Source organism: Equus przewalskii, unplaced genomic scaffold, assembly GCF_037783145.1.
Source record: "Equus przewalskii isolate Varuska unplaced genomic scaffold, EquPr2 ChrUn-6, whole genome shotgun sequence".
NCBI lineage: Eukaryota > Metazoa > Chordata > Mammalia > Perissodactyla > Equidae > Equus > Equus przewalskii.
Window position 1 is genome coordinate 1,218,330 of NW_027228754.1, and position 27,719 is coordinate 1,246,048.

A 27,719-nucleotide genomic window follows, 5' to 3' on the forward strand; every position below is an offset into this window, starting at 1 on the left:
CACTGAATTCTGCCACATTGTACCCAGCAGGGAAATTGGGTTTCTGCCAATGATCTGCCCTTGCCCACTCCACCTCTCTTTGACCTTGGCACCAGGACCTGATTGCACGTCAAGGCGTTCTCTGAAATTATGCAACGAGTCAGAAGTAAGAGGTCCATCAGCTCAGTAAAGTTCAGTGTTCAGTCATCCAAGTTCAGCTTTGAACTGACTGACCAAAATTTGGAGGGGGAGGGGTCTGACAAAACTCCATTTTTCTTTGCACCCTAAGAAGAGTCACCAGACAAGAACTGCCCAGAGAAGCTCAGCACCCCTTTCCTGGAAACAGCTCAGAAGAGGAAGAGGGGAGCAAATTTCTGCCCAAAGCTGGGGTTTGGCCGAGGTGACTACACAGCTCCCTTCCCGGCTCTTGTCGTCTCAGCACCTGACTCGGACTTCTCGGGAACACGAAGTGATTTAAGGCCTGAAAAGAAATGAGCAATCCTCAAGACCATAGGCAGAAAAAGTCCCCGTGAGACAGGAAGCCTGCTGGTTCCTGATGCTTAAACTAGACAGTAGAGGCAGCACTGCCTAATACGGAGCTTGCTTCTGCTGTGGCGTCTGTGAGCAGCTGCCGGGCTCCTCGCCAGGCTCCCTTCCCTCTCCTCACTGGCTGATGGATCCCAGGGGACTCCTCTCCTTGAACTTCCTGCTGTTTCTCTTCCTGGCTTTTGAGCTGAGCTGCGGAACAGGTGAGTGTTTATCTATTAGAGGGTTCGAGTCCTGTGATCACCTGCCAGGAATCAGCTAGCCCCATGGATGGAGAGACGACGCAGGGGCTGGAGGCTGTGGTTCGTCTGTCTCTTCCTTAGGGGCTGGCTCTGAGTTTCGCCTCCCTCTTTCAAAGAGGAAGGAACATTGTGAGTTCCTGGGCCCCTGGGTTCCAAGGCTCAGCCCCAACAATCCTAGTTTCCAAGGAAACCAGGAGCTCTAAGCCAAAGGCTCTGGTCACGTTCTAAACCAGCCTCTCACAGTGAGAGGCTCTGGACAAAGTCTTGATTGAGTGCTTGATTTTGCATGGGTATCATTCTGGCAAAGATCCAGGCTGAGGGACCGAGCTCGAAGGACAAAACTCTGGGCGAAGATTACTCCTACACCCCTGCCCTGGGAGGGAATCCTCACACATGCAACAAGCGGACAAACCAGAAACATGGCCCAACAACAAGGAAGGGCTGCAGTGAGAAGAGAGGGTAGAAGTGAAAACCCTAGGAGTTTGGTTGAAAACAGAGAGTGGCCACAGTGTGGTCATACTGGTGGCTACTTTCCTGGAAGAGGTTTCAAGGCAGCAAGAGGAGGAGAGACCAGGATTTCTGGAGCCCAGGGCTGATTACAGTAAGTGGGACATGCAAATCGGGAACCCTCAGTGTCAGGACTGCTCCCGTGTAGGGCCAGACACACAACAGAGCGTTTGGAGCAAGGCTCTTCTCCTGTCTTTCTGGCTTGTCTGCCTCGGAAGGTAAGCTGGTGTTCTGTGTTTAGTAGTATCAGGGCTGTGAGAAAAGGTATTTGGGAGAGAAAAGGCCAAGCAAGAAGTGGACTTTGGGCTCACTGGGGAGCGGGGTGAGAATCTCCTTTCTGCTTAAATGCCTTGGGACTTTGGTTAGACTGTGGGAGGCAGCCTGGAGCAGAGGCAGCATTAGGGAAGGGGGGAAATCCTGAGGCTCCGGTTGTTTTGCGCTTGGGGTTTTCAGGACCACAAATCCATTATGGACTTTTCCAGGAAAAGCCCAGAGATAGGCGAGGGATGTCGCAGGGATTGCATGTGGGATCTGTCTTTTGCCAGACTCCTGGGTGAAGAGGCCCTTCCTTGGCTCCATGTTTCCTCGGAATAAGGCAGAGCCGTGGCTCTTGCTTCACAAGGTCTAGGAGAGGAATAATTGAGCTCAGGGCTTAAAAAGCCAAACTGAACCATTTTAAGCCATCACAGAGAGAGCCAAGCCTTCTTGGGTGCACCCCACTTGTGACTCCGCCATTTTTGGAATACTTCTTGGTGACTATCAGGAGTGATGGGGCAGAACAGTGGGCTGGACTTTTCCATTTCTGTGCTTGCTTATCTCCTGGCCAGCCTGGCCCATGGTGTCTCCAGTGCCACTGACAGCCGCACCACTGAAGGCTTTGGAGGTCACGAGTGAGAAAGAGCCCAGCCCCATGGGGTGTGTCTACCCAATCATCAGCAACTCCCTTCCTTGCATACCATCTTCTCTGAAATATGTACCAAATTTTTACAGTGTTTTTATTTTTAAACATGCACCCTTTCGTGAAACCCCAATAAAACCCAGACGGAAATGCTTTGCAAGTAAGATAGGTCAGCCATGACAGATTTACCCAACCAAGAAGCCCGATTCTTGTAAAATCATCTCTCCTCAGTTCACCTTCCAATTCCGTCAGAATCGTAAAAATCAAAAAGTCTATGCGTCCCTTCCCCTAATAAAGTGAATTTTCCATTTCCCCCAATGATATTTTTTAATAGACTTTATTTTTAGAGCAGTTTTGGGTTCACAGCAAAATTGAGTGGAAGGTACAGAGATTTCCCCCTACCCCTACACATGCATAGCCCCCCCATCATTATCATCCTCCACCAGAGTGGTACAGTTGTCACAATTGATGAATCTACCTCGGTGGGATTTTTTATTCCTCCATACAGGTTTTCCCCACCTCCTTCACACTTACGTGGGGAGACATGAGAAACAAGTGAGTGGGTTCTAGACTTGGCCCAACCATGTGTGTTCATGGGCCCATTTTATCCCAAGACGTAGATCTAGGCCCTTCTATTTCTCAAAAGCTTTAAAACTGTGATGTAACAACATCACCTTCGCTGTCTCCAGCACTGGACTGGAAATCAGAAGATTAGGGCTATTTTGTTTTATCCATAGACTGACTTTGTACAATCCCATTCAGCAACTATCTATTAGGGACATATCATGCGGCAGGCACTATGTGAAGTGTGGGTAAAGCACAATAAATAACCATAGACTCTGGCCAGCACGCTACACAGTGTCTGGTACCCGAGAGCCTTTCCACAAATGCCTGTTGGATTAACAATGTTAGCACGTACACCATCCCTATGAGACATGTGTTATTATTATCAACATTACAATTTTATAAAGAGGAAAAGGAGGCACAGAGTAGTTTAATAATTTCTTTGTGGTCACACAACCTGACTCCAGAGGCCCCAATGAATGAAATTGCATAAGCTTATATTTAGGGAAGGAGGGAATGCTAAAATTTGTGTCCATGACCTATGGTAAAAATTAGAATATGCTGTCTATAAGTAAAGCATATGATTTGATTTTAATTGAATTGAAATGAATTGAAGTATGGGAATTTTCAAAAGGTGAGAGAAGTTGATAAAATCACCAAGAAGTAGAATGCCCATGGAGATATTTGGTCTGGAATTTGGAAAGTGAATAACTTCTCTCACGACGTGAGTTTTCATTTACCTTTTTGCTAGCTAGTTCGTTTATTGAAAGAGTATCACATGAACGTCTGCAAAACTTTAACAATAGGAAAAGGTACTGGATGGAGGCAAATCTCCCTTCCGTACCCTTCTCTGGAGGCAATTACTGTTACCAGTTTCTTGCATGTCCTTCCAAATATATATGTCTGGTAGGTTGGATTTTTATAGGACTTGAAGAGTATTCTGAATGAAGGCACAAATGCATGGGTGAAGAGTTGTGAGTGTTGAGGGGGAATGGTAAGTGGTCTGTTAGACCTGAAACCTAAGGTTCATGACTAAGGCACTTCCATCTCTTCACCTGGCAAGCTGAGAGAAGGGTTCCCATCATATCCCTCCATACTCTACCCCTTAGGGATGTAGCAAAGGGAAAGAAGAGCACATTCCAACTTTGGAGAGAGGAGAACTTAGACTCTGTGTTGTCGTTTGTCCATTCATTCATTCATTCATTCATCCCATTTAGTTTTTTCATTCTCTTGGGCAACAAGGATTTGTTGCGTTTCTATCACGTCCCAGGTGGCTGTTAGGATTATAGCAGTGAACAAAATAGAAACAGTCCCTACTCTTGGAAGCTTATAATTGAGGATTATAAGGATGACAGACAGTGAACCAGAGTCAAAAGCGTGATGAGTGATATGACGGAGAGATGCAAAGTGCATTAGAAGCACGTGGTAGGGAAACCTAATCCACACTAGGGGTCAGAAGCTGAGACCTGAAGGATGGAAGGAGTTAGCCAGGCACCTAATGAGCAGTAACAGCCTTTCAGGCTGGGGGACGGTAAGTGCAAACACTCTAAGATAGAAAGACCCAGCAGCTTCGAGGAATGGGAATAGGAGGACGGCCGGTGGGACTACTGTTTACAAAGCAGCCTTAGACAAGTTCTCTTTTCTTTCTGGGCCTAGATTTGCCATCAGAACTGTGAGGCCTATAAGTTCTGCCTCTTCTTTACCTGAAAGAAATGCTGTAGCAGATGCAACAAGCCCATGTGAAAGGATCAGGGCTGGGCCGAAAAACCATGGGGGATGGGAGTGTCATAGGTAGAATCCCTCTTGTGAAAGGGTTTGCTACATTCTACCAATTTCAGGAAACTATCCAGCGACCCGTGTGAATCACTCTACTTTGTAAGTAGAGTTACCCCTGAAGGGAAGTGAGTTGGTACTAACAGCTACGAATGTTTCCTCTAGACTCTTTCAGTAAACAGGGGCCGACTGAATCACAGCCCCACTGGAAAACACTCATCAGGAGGGCAGACGTTTCAAGAGCAGGGACTCCACTTGCGAGGTTTGATGAACCACTTTAAAGTCCCCACTCATCTTTCCACTCCTGCTTAGGTGGCAATGATTTCAAGCAACCCCTCTAGACCCAGCCACTCGCACGCGCTCAGTTGTTACGTCATCATTCTTTATGTGGGTTGTGGGATGTGAGGGTTTCTTCCTGATGAAGTTTTGATTCCACTCCCCATGACTGAGTGTTCACGAGCTGCTCAGCCTGTCCTCTTCTTCTGCCCCTTCTTTTCTTTCCCTCTTTCCCCTCCTATTTTCTTTCTTTTATTTTCTCTTTGATTTTTTTTTGACTACTTCCTACCTCATCCTATATCCCCTCTTCCTCCCACTCCCAGCTAATTCCAAGTCTGAAAGCAGCTACAGTGCAAAGAGTCTGTTGGGTTAGTTCAGGGAGGGGCACTTGGGGGACAAATGGGAGGGTGGAGGGTTATGATCTGAGAAGGAGGATCATTTCCATTTCTTTTTTCTCTGTATCAAAATTGGTCTAAAATGTCAACAGGATGATAGTGATTCTTAATCTGGTTTTGAACCTCAGATCCTTTTGAGAGATGACATTTATGTACGTGCTCCCAAAAAGTGTATGTATGCTTATCTACACAACTTTTTGTACACAATTTCGGGGTGCTAGTGCACCATATGACATTTCTACTAGCACATATGCCTCTAATTTTCTGTTATCCCTTCATATATAGACGTTTAAGTTCAGGATTCAAGAGGTTACTCTCTTGGGTACTGTACCTACCACATTCTCTGGACAGTCAGACATTCATAAGTGTGACTGGAAGAAAGTCCAACATGCTTCCCACTTTATCTTTGCAAAAACAACACTACCAGGGCCGGCCCCGTGGCTGAGCGAGTTCACATGCTCCACTTCTGCAGCCCAGGGTTTCGCTGGTTCAGATCCTGGGCACGGACATGGCACCACTCATCAGGCCACGCTGAGGCAGCATCCCACATGGCACAACCAGAGGCATTCACAGCTAGACTACACAACTATGGACTGGGGGGCTTTGGGGAGAAGAAGAAAAAAAAAAGAAAATTGGTGACAGATGCTGGCTCAGGTGCCAATCTTTAAAAAAAAACACTACCACCAACAGCAGTATTCCTCATCTAATCAATTAAGCAACAAGGGAGAGCATACTGTTTTAAGCGTTGATGTATTAGCGATATTTAAAAGAACAGATGCCTAATTGCCTTTCTCACTTTTCCTTAATAATTATGAGTCTCAACCACTTTAATCCTGATGTTAGCCCAAGTAGACTGCTTTTCTCTTGTTCCCAGTCTCTGACACTCTAGTCTGATGTCAACTGGACACTTCCAGGACAGTGCTGGGATTTCAGGGCATTCTGGTCTCAAAAATATTTTGACCTGTTAGCCCAATTTTCCAACAACCCATCTTAACCGTAAGTTAATTGTGTCTTTTCTAGGTGGCTGTATTACTTAATCAGACGGTTTTATTTACTCTTCTGATTTTCTTATCGACCAGAACAATCTATGCTGTCTCTGAGTCACAGACTCTTTCTTGTATGAACATTAGCTGATGGTTAAGTTCAGTTATTAAGTTCGGTTACATATGGGGCAAAGCTAAATAAGAGAGATTTTAGATAATACGGCTTTCGGTGTTCACAAATTGAACAGATGTTTATATGGCTTACTATATGCCAACCACTGCTGAAGGTTCTAGGGATAAAACAGTTAAAACAATGAAATTCTTCCTCTTGAGGAGTTTGTGTTCTAGTGGGGGAGACAAAAATAAAATAAACAAAAATACAATACCACACAGTGATAAGTGCAATGAGAAGCGGGGTGCTATTTTAGTTAGGATGGTCAGAGCAGGTCTCTCAGAGGAGATAATTTTTTGAGCAGAAACCTAAAATAAAGTGAGAGAATGAGCTATTCAGATATCTAAGGGAAGAGATTCCTAGAGAGAGAGAAGACAGCAAACACAAAAGCTCTGAGATAGGAATGTTCTTGATGAGTGAAGGAACAGCTGGAGCCCGTGTGGCCTTGGTGCAGTGAGAGAAGGAAAAAGGGCTGGAAATAGAGTTGGAGAGGCACCGAGGACTGGGTTATTCGATCTCTGAAGCCATAAAGAGGACTATGAATTTTTTCTCTATGGGTGCTGGAAAGCCCTGGAAGTTAAAAGCCAAAAAGAGACAAACTCTGACATAGTTTGTAAGAGATTATTCTGTCCATTGTATGGATGCAGGGAGAGTAGTTGGAAGACAGTGGCAGTGCCCAGGCCTGTGAGGGTAGAGATGAAGGAGGTTCGAAGGGCTCGAGTGCCAGATCTCTTCTGAAGACAGAGCTAACAGGATTTGCTGATAGACTGCATGGGGAGTATGAGAGAAAGAAAGGAGTCAAGGATGATTCCAGTGTTTTGGCTTGAGAATTTGGGGGAATTGTAAGGTTTGCAGAAGGGGCTATGGAATCAAGAGTTCATTTGCTAAGTTTGACGTGCCCTTAAGACCTCCAAATACTGATCTGTGTAGGCAAGTTGGAGTACAGTGAAGGGTTTGGGTGGGAGATGTATCTCTGTAAGCATTCCAGAAATATGTTAAACTATGCAACTGGATAAGCATGACTGGGAAAGAGAAGAGGTCGGAATACTGAGTTCTGGGAAACTGCAATATTTAGAGGTATTTAAGAGCAGAAGTTTCCAGTCAGAGACTGAGAAGGTGCAGTCAATGAAATAGGAAGAAAACGGAGAGTGTGGTGTTCCAGTAGCCAAAGGAAGACAGTGTTTCAAAGAGGGAGTGATGAATTACGTCAAGGGCTTCTGAGAAAGCAAGATGAGCACGGAGAATTGACCTGGTCTCATGGAATATCCGGTGACCTTGACAAGAGTGTTTCCAGTGACCAGTAGGGAAGAATGCCTGTTTGGAGTGGTTACAAGGAAAAATGGCTCAGGAAATGGGGACAGAAAGTATAAACACACATTAAAGGACTTTTCAATCAAGGAAAACAGAGAAATGGAGATGCAGCTGGGAATGGACCTGGGATCAGGCGAGGGATTTTTAAGATGAAGGAAATTACCTGTTGGTGTGTTGTGTGTTGATGGAAATAACCCACAACATGCTGTGCCAACAATAAAGCTAATGATGCAAAGGATGGGGACAATAGCAGGAGCAAAGCCTTGATGTAGGTGACTTCTCCATGAGGGGAGAGGCAAGCCTTAAATGGGAGTATAGACTATTCTCCCAAGTAGGTAGGTTGATTTGGTGGTGGTTACAAATAGAAGGGTTTTTTTTGTTTCTTCTACTTTTTCAGTGAAATGAGAAGCAAGGCTATCAGCAGAGGTTTGGGGTTTGAGGAAAGAGGAGGTGTTAAATTGTCAGCAGTAGGATTCCTTACAGTGGTTTGAAAGGTTTTTGGTGAGGTTTTTTGTTTTTGGTTGTTGTTGGCTCAGCTTTTTTGAAAAAGAGAAATAAAATAAGTTCTCACCCTCAACATTATTAACTATCTTACAGTGTTTTGGAGAGCCAGGATTCCATAGTTTGAACACTGAGCTTACAACCTTCCTGACTCCACATCCCTCAGATTTTCTCTCCTCATCTTCCAAAATGATGCTTCTATAACCTTGGTCCTCTGGGCTCAAGAGCTCAGAAACACTTTCGATTGTTCTCCATCTTCATACTATATACCTAATGGTGGTGAGAAGTCTGGTCAAGGAATTAGCTGACCCAGATTCTAGTCCAGTTACTAGTTATGTGACTTTAGAGAAGTCACTTAACTTCTCTATGTCTTAAGTGCCATAGCTATAAATCTGAGTTGATACAATTCCTTCCCAGATCAAAGAAACCCAGTGTCCTAGTTAGTCTATACAGTTCTATCAAAGCAATTTTAAAATTTCCATTGGGATTTTAGAGACTGAGAATGTAGTGGGACGCTCATGACAGTCCTTATCAAATACTAAGGACCTGACAACCCTAGAAATAATCCAAGAGGAGGTGGGAGAGCCTCCAGTCTGCCATTCCTGATGCACAGACACGATGTGATTCTCAAAGGGCTCCGTAATAAGAGATTTTCTTCTCCTTCCTCCCACAGGTGAGGGCTTGATGAATTGCCCAAAGATCCTCGGGCGGTTGGGAAGCAGTGTGCTGCTGCCCCTGACATCTCAAGGGATAAGTAAGAGCATGAACGAGAGCATCCACATCCTTGTCGCAAAGGCAGAATCACAGGGAAGTAGCGTCAAGAAGAAAATAGTCTCTCTTAGTCTGCCGGAAGGAAGCTCTGTGGGCTATCTGGAGGATGGTTACAAGTTTCATCTGGAAAACCTGAGCTTGGAGATCCCGGAAAGTAGGAAGAAGGATGAGGGCTGGTACATCATGACCCTGGAAGGAAACATTTCGGTTCAGCACTTCTGCCTGCAGCTGAAGCTCTATGGTAATGGTGGGTTCCCCCGAGATGGTCCCTTGCCTAAGAAATTTGGCCTCTCTGAAGCAAAGGGTCTTCAGAATTGGAAGCAACCTGAGAGATCATCTAGTCCAGGGGTATTTATACTGAACTTCAGGAAGAAGTTTTAGAAGTTCACAAATCTTTTTTGTCCAAATTGCCCATTGGTGGGAGCTGATGAGCACTAGGAACCCTTACCCCATTTCCCCAAGAAAAGAGGCCCAGCTGCCTGTGAGCTAGAAGACCTGGAGCCCACGAGTCTCAATTTGCAAATAAGACTTTGTTTGAAAAAAGTTGGGGTTTTTTTCCTGATTTTTAAAAAGTTTGAATGCCACTGATGAAGCCCAACCTCTCTTTCATAGAGGACACTGAAATCCAGAGAGAAGCGGTTTGCACATGTTACACACATCTGTGTGGGTGGTTCACTGCACTAGGAGTCCTGGGGAAAGGAGAGCTGAAACTCAGCCCACGCACCACTCACCAAGCCCTGCGCCCTGGTGGAAGAGGCACCTTTTCCTCATTTAAACAAAGGCTCTGGTTTGTAGTCGCTTAGTTGCAGAACTTAAACTAGAACCTAGGTCTATCTGAATGTAAGGCCAGTGCTTTATTGAGTCTCTTGAACTGCCAACCCCTCTTGAGTGCATCCAGAGGCTCCCTGGAATTCCTTGGAATCCTGAGAGCCACGTGGGCTGTCCTGCTTCTTCACAGTGACTTCCTTATGTCTGAGGATGGGACAGAGAGCCAGCATTTCTTTGAAATCCTTGGGTACCTACTGGAGAGACAGTGATACTCTCCCTGCTCTTCACTACCCCTAGCATTCCCTTTCCTCCAAACAGTGGATGCAGAATTCCCACAGCCTTCCACCAGGTACCAGGGAGTTCTGACTAGTCCAGCTGTGGCCCCGGGGAAAGGCTGCCATGAGCATGGAGATTATGCATCACACGTTTTCCAGAACAGGTCACTGCCTTTGTCATATCTTGTGATTAAATTCTTACCTTGGAAAATATGGTCTCTGCAACCATGATGTTCTTCTCAAGTCAAAGAAAGAGGCTGGATTTTTGGAGTCAGACAGACCTAAGTTCAGATCTCAGCTTGGCTGCTTAGAAACTGAGTGACATTATGGAAGACACACTCTCTCTCCAGGACTCAGTTTCCTCATCTATAAAATGGAAATAATTATAACTAGTGTTATAATTGTTGAGAAGATTAAAGAATATGATGAATGTGAAATTCCAAAATTGGGCCTGTCCTATAGTAGTTGCTAAATAAATAAAACTTTCCCCTTTCCCTTGTCTATTTCATGACATTAAAGTGAGATAGATTACTGGGGGCTTGTGACTATCCCTACTCCAGACACACTAGAGCACTTGCCACACACACACACGCACACACATATACACCAGATAAAATTCCACCACTAAAAGTCATTCTTTTAGGTCTAAGAGGTAATACTTTATTTAGCCAATGACAATTAAAAGACAAACTCCACGGATAGAATTCAGGAGGTCAGAAGCACCAGGAAGGGCAAGTGGAGCCCTCAAAGCATTCATAGGAGGAGGCTAAAAGGCGAATTTTTCTTCTCTATTTTATCCCAAGGTGGTACCAGAAAGGAGCATAAGGGGAGAGAGGGACAGTGCAAAGCAGTAGGTCCCCACCAGAAATAAATCACACTGCGGACACACAGAGAGGGAAAAATATCATTAGGCTGCATTTTCTTTTAACACAAAGGTTAAGTCAGAATTCCAGGGGATTCATTTCAGTAATGGCTTCCTTCCTTCCCCTCCTGACAGAGCAGATCTCCACTCCAGAAATTAAAGTGTTGAACCGGACCCAGGAGAATGGGAACTGCAGCTTGGTGCTGGCCTGCATGGTGGAGAAGGGGGACCATGTGGCTTATAGATGGAGTGAGGAGGCGGTCACCCACCCACTGAGCCCAGCCAACGGCTCCCACCTCCTGTACCTCACCCTCGGCCCTCAGCATGCCGACAAAGTCTACATCTGCACCGTGAGCAACCCCATCAGCAGCTACTCCCAGACCTTCAGCCCGTGGGCGGGATGTAGGCCGGATCCCCCAGGTGAGTGCCCTGGTGGCAGCTAGCGTGCCACATTAATGATGTGGGTTCAGTCCCCACCTGGACCGATTGCTTTGCTTCCATGGCCATGGCTCTCACCTTGGTAAACATGCTTTATATTTTCTGTATGGCTTATGAAAGCCTCTCACGTGCATTCAGTGAGTGCCCTCTGCTCATAATGACCAGGGTGGCATTATGACACTGAGTTCACGCTGAGGAAACCAATATGAAATGATGGAGCCAGACCCAGAGCCCAGGTCTCCAGGCTGTGACCCTTCCTCTCCCCTCCTGCCTTGGTTCCAACATGCAAGGGCGGCTGGGTGAGGGAGTGCAGGCGGCAGGTCCTGACCCTCCAGTCCAGCTTCCACTAATGGTAGAACAGTCCTACACCATTAGTAAGTATTTATTGATCACTTATGCTGTAGGAAATTGGGAATAGATACAATACATGAGCTCTGCTCTCTAACAACGTGTGGTAAGGATCAGACATGAAACATTTGCTCAGTAATGAAAAGCAGGATATAATGAAGGGCCACCTTTTACGGCATGGACTGTGAATCCTATAGCAGGTCAGAGAGCCAGGGGGGTCAGCTCTCTATGACTTGGACTATGAAGCTGGCAATAATGATAAAGCAAATAACACTTTATTGTTGGCAAAGCACTTTCAACTGTGTAATCTCTTTTGATCCTCACAAGAACCTTGCCGGATAAGAATTATCAGCATCCTCATTTTGCAGATAAGGAACTTGAAGCTCATAGCATTTAAGTGCCCTCCTCAAGTTTCTTCAGCTTGTAAATGATAGAGTCAGCACCTAACCTTAGATCTTCTAACGGCTCTTTTTGCTGTTGTTGAGGAAGATCAGCCCTGAGCTAACATCCGTGCCCACCTTCCTCTACTTTATATGTGAGACGCCTACCACAGCATGGCTTGATGAGCAGTGCCACGTCTGCAACCTGGATCTGAACTGGCGAACCCTGGGCCGCCAAAGCAGAATGTGTGCATTTAACCACTGCGCCACTGGGCCAGCCCCTGACGGCTCTTTCTCTATAAAGAAAAGCATCATTATTCTGTTAACAAAAGGAAGGGAAGGCTCATTAAGTCAGGCCATCTAACCACTTAAGGTTGGAAACAAGATAGACCACTGAATCTTTTCACCAACTGATCTTGTGGCCACCCCTCAGATAAGTTCGGGGACAAAAGGACCAGTGTGCTGGCCCTGCAAGGCATTACTAATACCCTGACATTCTCCTCTGTGTCCACTGTGAAGAAATAGGAATCATTCCAAGGAGACTTGTGTACCATAGTCTATGAGGAGGACTTTTCCAGATGACAAAGGATGCGGGGACAAGGGAATCCAGCCAGGTTATGCCCTTCAGCATAGCACCTCTAGTCAGAGACTCCCTGCAGGTATTCCCAGATGGACTGCTGGAAAAATCACATCCGGCCTCCAGTCTGCATCTGAGAGTTCTTTGGTAAAGCTAACCCACTGCATGTTGCCTCTCCCATTCACAGCAGAATTAGTCACCTGTCCACCCACTAGATGTGTCTGGCTGCTTGTCCCCCTTGCGTGCAAACCACATTCAGAGGCTGTCCTCCAGTTCGGACCTCTTTCCCTGCCCACAGCCAATCAGAACGTGCTACCAGGACCAAGAAAGCAGTGTCACATCGTTTAGAGTTTACAGAATGTGGCCCTAGAGATCCTAGATCCAATTCTACCCTTTCTACTTACAAGGATAAGTCACTTAACCTGTCTAAGACTTAGATTCTTTATCCAAAGTAATAACAACTGACAGGTCTTCATTGTTTGCTATATGTCAGTTACATGGCACTTCATTTAATCCTCACAACAACCAAATAGTATTAGTATCGACTTTATAGATGAGGAAACAAAGATATAAAAAGGTCGTACATAGAAGGGCCACCACAGTGGCGTAGTGGTTAAGTTTGCGCACTCCACTTCGGTGGCCTGGGGTTCACAGGTTTGGATCCCAAGTGCGAACCTAAACACTGCTCTTCAAGCCATGCTGTGGTGGCATCCCACATACAAAACAGAGGAAGATTGTCACAGATGTTAGCTCAGCAACCATCTTCCTCACCAAAAAAAAAAGGGTCACACGTAGAGCAAGTGGCAAAGCTGAGCTGTCTGATCTTGGAATCCTCATAGGTACTGGTAGAAGAGACAATTCACTTTAAATGCCTTATTAATCATAATAAAAATGTGGGTTTTTTCTTGGGGCTGAGGAAGCAGTAGCCCCTCCCCCTGCACAGCCCTCTCTGATCATAGCAACCCTCTTAGAGTAAAGACAGGGCACAAAGGTATAACCTAGTCTGTCTCAAAAAAGAGGGAGAACTCTCTTCATGCTCCTCAATGTGATTTAACAAGAATTTAATTAGTGCATTCCAAAGTCTTGGTAGGCCATAAAGCTTACACTACTGCACTTGGCTCATGACATTCTAAAGAAGCATGTAAGGATGCTCTTACTCACCTAAGCCACTTTGAGAACCAAGTATGCACTAGCTTGACCAGATTTATTGGGTAGAGAGCAGACTCTTGTGAGATATGGAGGGACAAGAAGCAGAATCATGGCGCCATGGTAAAGCCCTGTCAGGATCTCAGCTCAGTCATTAAGAGAAACGCCTGTCACAGGGCAGAATTTCACTTTCCTGGCCTCTGTTTTATCATCTGTAAAATGAAAAGGGTGAACTGGTGAAGCTCTTTCCAGAGTTGATATCATATGATTAAGTTTGTATGTACATTAGTAAGAAGTGCTAATAAAGGGTTACCAAGGTGTGTGAGTTTGCTAGGGCTGCTGTAACAAGGTACCACAAACGGGGTGGCTTAAACAATCCAAATTTATTGTCTCATAGTTACAGAGGCCGAAAGTCCAAAATCAAGGTATCAGCCGGGTTGGTTTCTTCTGAGGGCTATGAGGGAAGGAGTTGTTCTGGGCCACTCTCTTGAGCTTGTAGACGGCTGCTTTCTCCTTATGTCTGTTGACATTGTCTTCCTTCTATGCATATCTCCATAAAAATTTCCCTTTCTCTTAAGGATGCCAGTCATATTGCATTAGGGCTCACCTGTAATTAGTTTGCTAGAGCTAATATCAGCCCTGTTGGTCTAGTGGTTAAGATTCTGTGCCCTCACTGCCACAGCCTGGCTTTGTTTCCTCATCAGGCAACCACAATACCCATCTGTCAATTGTCCTACTGTGGAAGCTGCATGTTGCTGTGATGCTGAAAGCTATGCCACCGGTATTTGAAATACCAGCAGGGTCACCCACAGTGGACAGGTTTCAGCAGAGCCTCTAGAATAAGATAGACTAGTAAGAAGGCCACCCACTTCCAAAAAACTGGCCATGAAAACCCTATGAGTAGCAGTGGAGCCTTGTCTGATACAGCGCAGAAGGCGTGAGGATGGCACAAAAGACCTGGCAGGGTTTGTTCCACTCTGCTATACAAAGGATCACTAAGAATCAGAATCAACTCAACAGCACTGACAACAACAAGGGCTGTCATAACAAAATACTACAGGCTAGGTGGCTTAAATAATGGAAATTTATTTTCTCACAATTCTGGAAGCTAGAAGTCCAAGACCAAAGTTTTGCAGCATTGGTCTTTTTCTGAAGCCTCTCTCCTTGGCTTGTAGATGGCCGCCTTCTCGCTGAGTCTTCACATGGTCTTTCCTCTGTGCATGTGCATCCCTCATGTCTCCTTCTGTGATCATATTTCCTCTTATAAGGGCATCATTAAGATTAGATTTGGGCCCATGCACCCTAATGACCTCATTTTAACTTAATCACATCTTTTAACACCTTATCTCTAAATACAGTCACATTCTGAGGTACTGGGAGTTAGGGCTCCAACACATGAAGTTTAGGGAGTGGGGACACACTTCAGCCCATAACACCACTCTAATGACCTCATTGTAACTTGGTTAACTCTGTAAAGATCCTGTCTCCAAATGAGGTCACATTCTAAGGACTTCACCATATGGATTTTGGAGGAAACACAATTCAACCCATAAGACAAGTAGAGATACCTTTCGCTATCTCCAGGGATGGGGGACCATAGCACGTCAGAACCAGATCACACAGCTGGTTTGTGGCATGCCATTTCCAGTACACCAGGTTGCCTAAATACAGAAAAAAGAGTTTTATTAGTTCATTGGTTTGTGTTTGCAAATGAATATTACTAGTTCTTAAAATACTGTGCTTAGTTCAACAAAACATTTATTGAGGTTCTACCACATTTCACCATTGTGCTAGGAGCTAAGTACACAAAAACAAGAAAACACATGATCTTGCCCTTAAGGAAGGAAATAGTTCTATAAATAACTCATTATCCTTGATTGTTTGGCGTGATAGGTGCAAAACAGAAGGATGTGCAAGGTAACGAGAGGAGGGAATGATTGAGACTATCTCAGGGAATCAGAGAGAGCATCACAGAGCATGTGACATGAATCAGGTTTTGAAGAATAAGTAGAAATTACCTAAGCAGATAAAAAAAGACATTCTAGGCGGATCCAGCTGGGTCTTGTTCTGTACTATCCTGTAGGTGACGGGAACTAATCAAGAGTTTTAGATGGAGGAGTGACATGGTCAGCTTTACATTTCAGAGAGGAAATTCAGTGGTGTGAAGAAGAGACTGGGGCAGAGAAGAGGCATAAGAAACAGAAACTAGTTGTGAGGAGGCACCATCATTGCAGTAATTCATCAAGAGATGATGAAGCCGAGCCAAAGCAGTGACTGTAAACAAAGTCTTCATAGAAGGGGAATCCCAGGCCTGGGATGGAGTGTCGGAGTCTGAGGTTTATTAGAGGTCACTCCATCATCTGCAATGAGAACGGTGATGTTAAGACATTTTTTATTTTCATTAATGAAAAACTCAGAACGGTTGATGATGTGATGAGACCAAATGTGATGTGATGTCAGTACTGTCTCTTGTTAGGACTCACTTAAATTAAACTGCACAAGAACATATTTGGCCCTAAAAATCTTCTTTTCTAATGACATTTGGCCATGCTCTTGGTCATGTATTCATCCTTATTTCAATTGTCATTTTAGTGTTTTACAGTAAGAAACACCTTAACGTCTGCAGTTATGAAGGATCTTTTTTGCCAAGTTCAAATCCTAGGGTGCTACAAAGCACTCTCACTAGGTCATGCAAAGCGTGTTGATGTGGGTCAGCTCTGGACAGTCTGTGACTTGCTGCTGTCCTTCATGACCATGTTCTGAGATGATTATGTCTATGCTAGAATGAATAATACAAAACCTTAACTAATTCAACTAAAGGGGAATGCCCCTGAAAGCTCATCTTGAAAAGAGGACCCTTTTCGGTAGATTAGCTAAAAGCTGGCTCAGCAAGTCTGAGTTAGCTCAGTGGAAGAAAAAACTGACACCTGCCAGGGAGCCCCAGGGGCTCCCCCTTTCTAACAAGGCCATTTCTTCAAACAGGGAGCTCCCATTGTTAGAGTTACCTAGATGCTCCATAGACAGAGGCAGGTCCCTCTTCAGGGCACTCCCAATACAGCATTGGTAGACAATGTAACAACAATGGTAGAAGGATGGAATTTGGGTACCTCTCATGGACCAGAGCCTTGTAACACGGCCACACTTGCTACAAGGGAAGCTGAGAAATGTAGTTGTTAGCTGGGCTGTCATGTGACTGGACGAGACTTGCATTGCCACAGAAGAGTGGGGGAAATGGTGCTGGGGACACAGCTGGTAGCCATTGCAACACAATGCTGGGTGGGATAGGCAGGTGTAAGTGATTTTTCTGAAGCTATGAACTCTGTAAAAAGTTCTATTTGGATGGCCCCAGATCTTAAATTAGTACATGATTTGTGAGCATCCCTCCCCCACCCCCAATTCTGAGTGGAAACCGCGGCCAACAAGAAGATATCTCTTGGAGATGGTTGACTTCTTCAAGTAGATGTGTGCCGTGTAGGCAGCCTTGCTGACAGAACCACATGAAAGGCAGGAAAGAGAACTGGCATTCTCAGACCGTTATATTAGCATCTCAGTGTCTCCTGGGTCGGACTGCATTTGCTTCTCAGATTCTTTTTTGTTTTCTTCTTTATCTCCCTTTAAGAAGAAGGGTTGGAGACTTGAGGAGACAGAGAAACTTTTGTGTTTCTGTGGCGGCAGACTTTCAGAGATGAAAAAGGCCCTTCAGCATTTTCCTTGGAGGCATGGTTACATGCCAAGTTATCTTGTTTAAACCACAGCCAATAGAGTAGAAGACCAAAGGGTGGAGACGCATGCAAATTACTTTTCATAAATGGCACTGGAGTTCTCAACCACTCTCCTCAGTTCCCTCTAAGAGGTTCCAGGGGGGAAAAGTCCCAAACCTCCTGTTCAATATGGCTTCCTTGTGAATGAAGACTGGGGTCTGTGGATCCCAGAACAACGCTGCTCTGATTTGTGAGCACTGTCATCCCTTTAGGCCTCGCTACATGATTGAGCAGAAAGAGGGAGAGCTAGTTTCTGCCACAGGAAATGGTGGTTTGAAAATGGAGAAAAAATTTAAAAAGAAAGAAAGAAAGAAAATGAGAACACAGGTGGTGCTAGGAGAACAGACATGCATTTTCCTCCTGGTTACACACTGCTATTATAAAGCATATGCCAAGTAGGACATTGCTTATTCTCTTCCACTCCTGCCTTGGGCCATTCAGAAGGCAACTCTGCATTCCTTCTGAGACCTTCTTATACTTAGCACTCTGATAATTCTTAATAAAAGAGTACATGACAGTCTTCTCCTAGCTTCCTTCTATGGCTTATAATTTAATTTAACTTAGGTCATCACACATATATTGAGTGGCCCCCTGCCCTACATTGTATCAGGTGGAATAGGGGATGCAAATAAAGCACAAGGTATAGGGTATAAGTTCAAGGAATTTACAATCTAGGTAGGACTGCTATACCTTAGTAAGTGGAAAAATATTATCATATTAAAGAAACCGCTGCTAGAACTCCTCTCTAGAAGGGAAGTGTTTGAAGAGACAGTACCTTAATAAATGCTAGAGGGCAGAAGGTAGGACCTCCCTGCAAAGAATGTGGGTTAGATGGCTCTGTCTGAGAAAGGGGGAAGACGTTGCTTGTGCAGACAGAAGAAGAGAAAGAGAGGCTCTGAGCCTGTCAGATGGTGGAAAGCTGCCTGGTTCACGATGGAATCTGCTCCCTGTGATGCTTCAAAGCTACGGTAGAGGATTCAAACCCACAGAATTCTTAGTGCAGGTTTTGGTTTTGGTTTTGTTTTTTTGTGGAAACTGATGAAGGCACTGAACCTTTGCCCAGGAAGGCCCAGACTAGAGCAAGTGGAATCGCAGGAGCAAACACTTAGAGGATCACAGTGAACCTATTGCCAGAAATTACAGAAATCACAGGCAACCTGACCCCAACAAGCCATAAAGTAGCATTTTTTCTGTATTAACCCAAATTCCTGAGAGTAGAGTCCCTGACCTCTGGTTTCCATATAAATATCATCATTAGATAATAGCACCACATAGATGAGGACCAAGTGCAAAAATACTTGGGCCTGCTAGTCAGATAGGGAAAATAAGTCATAAGCTAACAACAGGATGGGGCTGAAGCATCTCCAAACGTCAGTGAGGGGACTCCCCCGGACTTGAGATCAAACCTGTTTCCTTGTCCTTCCAATCAACCAAGAATTTACCGAGGATCTATTACTTGCCAGATACTAAGAGAGCTGCAAAAGGAGTAGAGAGATGGTCTCTGGCCTCCAAGAACCTAGCAGCTAGTTAGGGAATTGAGCTAGTGGAAAGAGCTGATATTTATTCACCAAATGCTGGGTTCCAGCCATTGCTCTGGGCACTTTCTATACATTCTTTCACTGATTCATCAGGACAACTCTGTAAACTGAATATTGTTGTGCTCATTTTGAAGATGAGGAAACTGAGGCCCCAGAGGATATGAGCAGCCCATTTAAGGCCATAGATCTATCAAGTGGTAGACCCAGAACTTGAATCCAACTTTCTAGCTCCAAATGCCCTCCCTTAAAATGGTCTCCACAGCAAAGATAGTGTTGCCACAATTCAGGTTCTAAGATGCATGTCATAAACCAAGGTGCTGGCGAGTCTGTGGGAGAGGGAAGCGTGGGAGCTGGAATGGTCAGGAAAAGTGACACAGTGGAAGTACGATTGGCCTGGGGGTCAAGGCTGAGCAGACCTTCTGGACAGCTGAAGGTGCAGCGAGAGGAAGAGTAGAGGGGCAGAGCATGGGGGCCGGAATGGGCAGGGATGATGACGGGATGAGTCGTCATCTCAGAGAGCTTTTGACTCATGAGGTCGCCCAGGCATCCCAGCCTGCTGCTCTCCTTGTAGGGGTCCCATCTCTGCCAGCTAAAACACAAACTGTAAAGTCTACAGTTCTCATCTCATTAGCTGCCGTCAACTTCTTCTGTGACTCTAGGGACACTTGTCTGAGTCTCAGTTTCCTCAACATAAAATTAGAGAGTTGGGTGAGATAAGCGCTATAGTTCCCTAGGGTTAAAAAAATCTATGGTTTTGAAAGTACGTATATCAGCCATGTATACTATCTGTACACTCAAGAGATATGGTTAAATAAAACTGGAAAACAACATCTTCTATAGAAAACTGATCCCATATCCTCTAACACAACTTTTTAGAGATTAAGAAACATTCTTTTAAATAAGCAGTTCTCAAAATATGGTGCCCACACCAGCAGCATCAGCATTATCCAGGAACCTGTTAAAAAAACGCAAGCCCTACTGCCGACCTACTGAATCAGAAACTCTGAGCGTGAAGCTCTGCCATCCACATGCTACCAAGCCCTCTGGGTGATTCTGATGCATGGTAAAGTTTGAGGACCATTGTCATAAATAATCCTGGATTCAACTTCAAATCGTAAATAACAGCCATTTTGAGTACACTCATAGATTTGAGTATATACATAGATTTATTTAATCCCTCCCCCAACTACCTTATGAGGTAGGTACTTTCATCATCCCTATTTCGTATTTGAGGAAACAAATTAGAAACTTGATCAAGTATTCACAATGGTGAGTGGTGAACTAGCATTTAAACCTGAGTATTATGACTGCAGAGCCCATGCTCTTAGCCACTAGAAGACTCTAGTGCTTCTCTCAATTTGGGGGATGGAGCAAGAGTTAAGCAAGATAGGAAATAATATATATATATATATAAAAAATTAGAATTTTTGTAAGGAAATAGTATACAAATAAAGGAGAAAGACAAATGATATACAAGGGAAAAACTGGCACATAACAAAGCATTAACAGTCCTAATATATAAAGAGTTCTCACAAATGAATAAGAAAATGATACTACATTAAAATGGCCAAAGGATATAAACGTAACTCATAGAAGAAGAAATGTAGATTAACAGTAAATATCTGAGAAGATATTCAATCTCATTAGTAGAAAAGAAAGTTGGTATTAAATTAAAGCAAGATTATTGTTTTTTGCCCATCACTGTGGTAGAAGTGGAAAGAAAACAGTGACATCCACTACTAGCTGGAATACAGAGAAACGAAAGCAACCTCTCAGCCCATGTACGGGCATGAGAGGATTGAGGTGCTGATGAGATTAAGATACAGGTGCTGATAAGATTGAGAATTCCTACAGCCTTTTGGAAAGTATATGTTAAGGTTTAGTAAACATTTTGAAAACTAAAAGAAAAATCTATGATTTAGTAACTTAAATCCTCAAAAAGATCTGTATTACTTTGTGTTCAAAGACTAGGAGAAAAATTAGGGCTTATGAATTATCTTTCAGGACCATGGCAAGGTTGCCTCTCAGACCTGGCTGGACTGGCAGAAGCTGGTCATTTATGTCACAAGACAAGGGTAACAGATGGTTTTCATCCTCCTGAGACCCTAGAAAAGAGAGGGCTGGCATTATTGTGCCCTCTGGACCTCAGTAATATGAGACAGTCATTTTTAGTTTATGTGAGTAGATAGGTGGCAGAGCTGTCACAATAGGTACGCAGGGACAGGAGAAAGGCTCACCTGGCAGGCGTAACTGGTAAAGTTTTGTCATCTGCTATTTTCTAGTTTTAGAGGCGCCACCTTGTTTGTTGGTTTTATTTTGTCTTTCTCTCAAATGAAATTTGAGAGAAATGTTACCTTTTAAAATGATTTAAATGGTTGGAGGGTTTCTCCTTAAACTAACTGTTTTAGAAGGTCCCAAAATACAACAGAGAAGAAGAAAGAGGAAATAGTCTCAAAATAGTTAGTGCTACTATGACAGTCTGCTGGGCAAGTTCCACGGTCTAATGAAACATTGTGGTGCTTAGGCTACTGGCTCTTCTTCTTCTCAGGATTTGGGAGGTTTTTTCATGGGTCCCTCGTGTTGGCAACATAAACCCTGAGTTATTAATCATTAGCCACTCTCTTTCTGTCTCTGTCTCTGTCTCTCTCTGACACACACACACACACACACACACACACACACACACACACACGCACCTCTGCACAGAGGGTTCTCAGCAGTCATAAGCCGTTCAGAAGGGTCATTTGGAGTGGAGCTGCTCACAGGGCAGCTCCAGCCTCAACGGTGATTCCATACTCAAATTTCATGCTTTATAGAAATTCGAGAGTCTTACTACAACTCTCTGCTTGTCCCCGGTCATATGTTTTTGATCCGGTCATATGACTCTCTGCTGAAGTTGGTATCTGAGAGGTTCAAACATGTTTAATTTAGGAAAGAGTATCTATAGTTCGGTGAGATTGCTTGGGATGACTTGATGTGTGAAAGGCCTAGGAAGGAAAACAGAATCTTTTCAAAGTCAGGAGGCAGCTTCTGGTTAGCTATCAGGCTGAAGGCCCACTTGGATCTTGGTGCGATGCCTTTTATCAATTCATTGAGACTTCAGTCTGTATCTTTGGTTAACTCTGTAAACACCTGAATTGTGTTTATAAGCACTCTGCTCCTTTGTAACTCACCTACTTCTTCCTTTTAACTTCTTTCCAAAAAATCCATCGCAGTTTCTACAACAAGCAGGCTGATTCCACAATCATTTTTATAAGTTACTCTTACACATTAATGTCAATACCTAGTATTATACTATTTAGAACCTTAATGCTATTACTTCACCTAGAACCCTAGTGCCTCAGGTTGACCCCCACTGTTAATCACCCTGGTTAACTTACCCCAAGCTTATAAGTCTCTCTGACTCTCCAAGAAGTCTGTCTTACATATTCAGCCATGTTTCTACTCCTAGACCAAACTCTAGTTCTTGAGGCTCTCCTCGTTTGCTTCCTTATCCATAAACTAAGAGTAATGAGAGTACCAACCTTGTAGGATTGTTGTGAGGATTAAATACATTAATTAACACAATGCTGCACTAAAAAAAACTACCTGGCCCATTGTAAATCCTCGATAATTGTCTATTATCTTATTCAGCCCAATGTCTTGTTTACTGAGGCAATAGGTCTCATTCACTGTTTTCCAAAGTTCTGCTCCTGGTTCAGGATTTAGTAAAGTACATTAAGGAGGAAAAACAATAAAAATTGGCTTTGTGATTTTGAGGCTGGGGGATTGGTACTCCAGCAGAAATGTTAAACATGGGAATCACTGAGAGGGAAAAATACATGCTTCTCTTTCAGTTCAGGTCTAGCGAATTCAATAGTTATTTGCATGGAAGGACGATAATAGCACTATTGTGTTTATTTAAGAAAAACAAAAGTAGATCTCTCTTCCTCCCAGTGTCTCATGAGAATGGCGTGGGAGTATGGGGACAACACGTGGAGCTGTCATATTCTTTTTAAGAAAATGGATACAAAACACAGTAGAGATTTAAAAATAGAGAAACTGGACAAGGAGTTGACTTAGGAGAGGCAAGGATAAGTTTAAATTTAGATATGTGGTCTTTGCGATGAAAATAAAGCATTTAAGTAGAAAAATCTTAATGGAAATTAGGAATATGAATGTCAGGTATCAGGAGAGAAGTTAGGATAAGAAAACAAGTACAGAAATCTTCAGTGGTCCAAAGCTGATCTCTAAAATCATCAGAGCAAATGTCTTCCTTGAGAAGAATGTAGAAAGAGAGCATGAGGCTCAGTCTCCCCACTTCCGTGTAGGATGTTTTTAAACTCACAGTACTTTTGAGATTGCCCTTTGACTTTTCTTTCAGTATCAAGACAATGGGGACTGTATGCTGGGCTGTGCTTAGGGGGCATCGCTGGTGTCATCATGATTCTCACAGTGGCAGTACTACGGTTTAGAAGAAGAGGTAGGTGTCTGACAACAAAGAGATTCTTATCAGACTCTGTGGTAAGCAGGGGACCTGTCACCACTTTGGCTCTCTGCTGGGAGCACCTTTGCAAAAACACTAAATGAACATATTCTGGGATCTCACTCAGTTTGGTCTAATTCAACATGTCTCGATCCCCTATGTTAGGCTACGGGGATAAAAAGAGAGATGAGCCATAGATATCTAACGTGGGAGACCTTACACAGATAATTATGTCCAACATGACCAGCACTGCAGCAGAGGTACGTACAGGATGCTGAAGAAGTTCAAACAAGAGGCTTAACAATATTCACTAGAAGCAAAATTCAGGGGACTCTCTTGGATCTCGTTCAAGAGAAGTTATGATTACTGACTAATAAAAGATGATTTCACCCAAGGGTTGAAACCTTTCTATAATTTCCTTTTATCCTTATGATATCCCTCTGAGAGAAATAGGTAGTTGTTTTTATGTGACATAGCAATGGGGTAACAGAGACACAGAGAAGCTAAGTGACTCGTGCAAGGTCTCCCAGCTAGTTGATGAGGGAACCAGAACTGTAATTATGTCTCCTAACTACCAGGTTGTGTTCCACTGGGAAGGCCCACAGGTAATCAGAAGACAGCTGAGAGAAAACTCTTTACTAAGATTTTAGCATAAATTCTGACTCAGCTTGGGAAAGTATGTGATTCGTGAGGTTGCTTAAAGCCAAACTAAATAGTATGGAAGTCACCCAGGGTAGACCAAAACCATTAAGGCCCAATTATTCCCTTGAAGTTTAAGTGCCTAGAGGCAGTATCCCTTGACCTCTCCTCTAGATTATCCTAGGATTCAATATCTCAGGGCAATGTGCTCCCCTCGGCCACAATGTCCACCACCCAGACACACTAAAGTCAGAAGGTCCTGCCCCATGACCATGACAGATCCCCAAGCCGGTCTTCCCATGGTGAGGATGGAATTTGCTCCTTACACCACCGAGGTGACGGCCCATCTCATTCTCAAGTAGAGCAATGTTCTCCATATGTACCCTTTTGGGAAAAGCCCTTACCTCAGCACTCTGATGTTGGTTTTGCTTATACAAGAAAATCTAGAGCATGGCACAGCCGCCTACTTTTGTCTCATTTCCTCCACCTAAGAGTTAGCTGGGGAGGAGATGAGGGGGTGGGGCGATTCAGACAGAAATCATGATGAGGGCCTAAGAGGATGGGGCAAGGCAACCACATTCGGCTTGCATAATAAGGAGCAGTGAGATACCGGGGATGAGAAAACGAAGATTAACACTCCCGCCTTAACCTAGCTCATGAAGGTCCTGGGATCCGAACCCACATCTTTCCTCAGCTACATTCCACTCATCACATGGCTGTGCTATGAAGGGAATAGTGCTCCCCATCCTACCACAATTCCCTACCACCTTCCCCAACACAGACACCCGCCCTGGTTTCTAATCATGCGTTCCTTATAAGCCAGGAACACACAAAACCTTGCCTCAAATCCGTGGAGAAACCTAGACTTAATTGCTGTACCCTCCTCAAGACTTTGCTCAAGAGATTCTGTTGGCAGCTTCTAATGGTGTCATCTCCAGAATGCAGCCTGAATCTGAAGGGTTTCAAACGGACTCTCTGGTAATTTTGTGTCCAGGAGAATACACTGGTTAAGAACATAGGCTTGGCATGAGACAAACTTACATTCAAAGGCAGATTTTGCCACTGACAAGCTGTGTGACCAAACAAACACTTTAACCTCTCCTCTGCAAAATGGGGATAATATTATGTACTTCATGGTATTGTTGTGGGGATCCATGAGTCAGTACACAGAAAGCACTTAACATAGTGCCTTCCATGGATAGATAATAGATGAAAGATACACACATACATTCATACAAACAAGCATACATACATACATACATAGAAAGACACATTTCCTAACACAGGCAAGTTAAAACAACAGTGTTTAAATCCTATGGCCAGCAGAGGGCAGCGCTCGAAGCATCTGGGAACTGTACCTACAGCAGATTTAAAGGACTTGAGGTCATGGTAACATAAGACAAATTTATGCCTCAGGGGAGAGCTTACAGAGACACTAGACAGTTTACCCCTTCATTTTACAGTTATGGTAAGAGAAGAAATCCATTAAGATGACGTGTTTTGTCAATGCCACAAAGCTCATGAGGGCTAGAATGTAGGTGCCCTAATTCTAAGGCCAAGACCTTTTTCATTAGACCCTAAGGCCTCACTGACTGAGCTGAGTTGAGAGGGCTCCTGAAAATCTGTTCTTGTACTGGAAAAAAAAAAGTATGAGGCTAGGTTATCTTGATCCTCAGTCTTTTTGAAATGCAACGCTTAGCCTTAATTTTTCCGTCTGTCTGACCATTTAGGACTGTCCCCGTAATTCTAAATTTCAGCCTGAACCAAAATGAAAGCCTGATAGTCCTTAAGAACTCATTCCCTACACTATTTTTTTCCCCTAAAGCACCTAGGATAGTTCTGGGCGGGGGCTTCTAACTTTGCCAGCTCTCATGGATTTGAACCAAAAGGATATATTTCACAGAACTAACTTGCAGCCACTCTGTTACCACTTCTGATCACCACAATCCCTATCCTCCATTCTACACACACACACACACACACACACACACACACTCCTCAATCAGTATTAACTCTGACCAAAAAAGTGAAGTGGGAACCACCAGGCGCTCCAAACCCACACCACACAAGAAAACCATCCATTGACATTCTTTGAATTCTTTGAGCTTTCCCAGTAGCTGCCCGTCATCTCCTCCCCAAGGATCACACCCTCGTGTCATGTTCCACAACCTTCACCATATACATTCATACTAGGCCTTTCCCTTCCAAATAAAACTATACCTCTCCTAAGTGCTATTCCCTCAGAGACATGCTCCTAGTTTTAAAGAAGATAAATTAATTGATGTTAAAATAGGTCTACCCTAAGACATGTGATTTCCTCCGGGTCAAGCATCCATTGCTTCTGCCTGGACTTCACAATAGTTCCAAAATAGGCCTCCCTGCTTTGGTCTGTTACTTTCCCTCCATCCTCTCGCTGCTACATGACACATGCGATGAGTACTATGAAACGTTAGAAAGAATGAGATGGGTCTACTGCACTAGCACGGAAAACGTCCTCAACACATTGGAAGTAAAAAGACCAGGTTACAGAGAAGTGTGTATAGAATGACCCTATTCTATATAGATATAAAAAATATATTAAAATATATATAAAAAATCTGTCTAGCAAATGTCCAGAACTGCACTGCCTAATATGGTGGTCACTAGCCACATATAGCTGTTTAAATTTAAATTAATTGGAATTAAATAAAATTTAAAATTTAGTTCCTAGTTGCATTAGCCACAGTTCAAGTGCTCAATAGCCACGTGTGGCTTGCAGCTGTCATATTAGACTACAGATATGGAGCATTTCCATCATCACAGAAAGTCCTATTGCACAGAGCTGGTCCGCAAGGTCAGACATCAAACAGTTAAAAGTGATTACTTCTGAGAATGAAATTGCATTGGTTAAGCACGGAGGAGGGTGGACATACTTTTTACTCTATACAATTTTAACTTTTGTAATGAGAATGAATTATTCCTATAATTTAAAAACTAGTTAAAAATTAAAATGTTCTAGAAGTTATTAATTTCCAGAGACCCTAGGCTCTGAGCAAAAGTTCCAGATGGAAGGTATTAGAATGACATTGTAGCTTTATTTTCCAAATAATCTCAGGTGGATCGTTCCTCTTACACCCCCCTATACACACACCAAGTCCCCCAGAAACAGGGAAGTGAGAAAACTGTGAGTGAAGCAGCATGCTATGAGCTGGAAAATGCAAAAGAGATGTAAATCACTTGCCCTTCCCTTAAAGAGTTTGGAATCCTATTAGGAGACCAGATATGTACATCAAACAATAGAGGTGAAAATAATTGAATGGCATACCAATTACACCTAATACATATTGGGAACTTACTATGTGCCAGGCACTGTTCTAAACACTTTTCAAGTAATATCTCATGTAATCATCACAACAGCCCTGTGAGGCGGGTATTCCAATTCCATTTCACAGATTGAAAAATAGCCCCAGAGAGATCATGGACCTAACCTAATGTCATATGACATATATGCAGGGGGATTGGGACTCAGTCCATTGTTCCTATGGTACTCTTGGAGAAGATGGGTATACAGTGAGGGGCAAAGACCAGACAGGTCTGGGCAGAGAGTTTATGTTGGGGACCAGAG

At 43.8% G+C, this 27,719-nt stretch overlaps 1 protein-coding gene across 7 annotated transcripts in view; it reads left to right on the plus strand.

The window, feature by feature from the left end:
• Positions 1-317: 317 nt before the first annotated feature.
• SLAMF1 (signaling lymphocytic activation molecule family member 1) overlaps positions 318-27,719 on the plus strand; it is a 36,671-nt gene continuing 9,269 nt past the window's right edge. Inside the window, exons 1-4 of one of the 7 annotated variants that reach the window (XM_008508255.2) lie at positions 318-728; positions 8,821-9,159; positions 10,959-11,243; positions 23,375-23,473. In XM_008508255.2, the coding sequence (XP_008506477.1) occupies positions 653-728; positions 8,821-9,159; positions 10,959-11,243; positions 23,375-23,473 (799 nt within the window). In that variant the 5' untranslated portion in view covers positions 318-652. The other 6 variants (XM_070608307.1, XM_008508254.2, XM_070608308.1 and 3 more) reach the window with 6 other exon arrangements.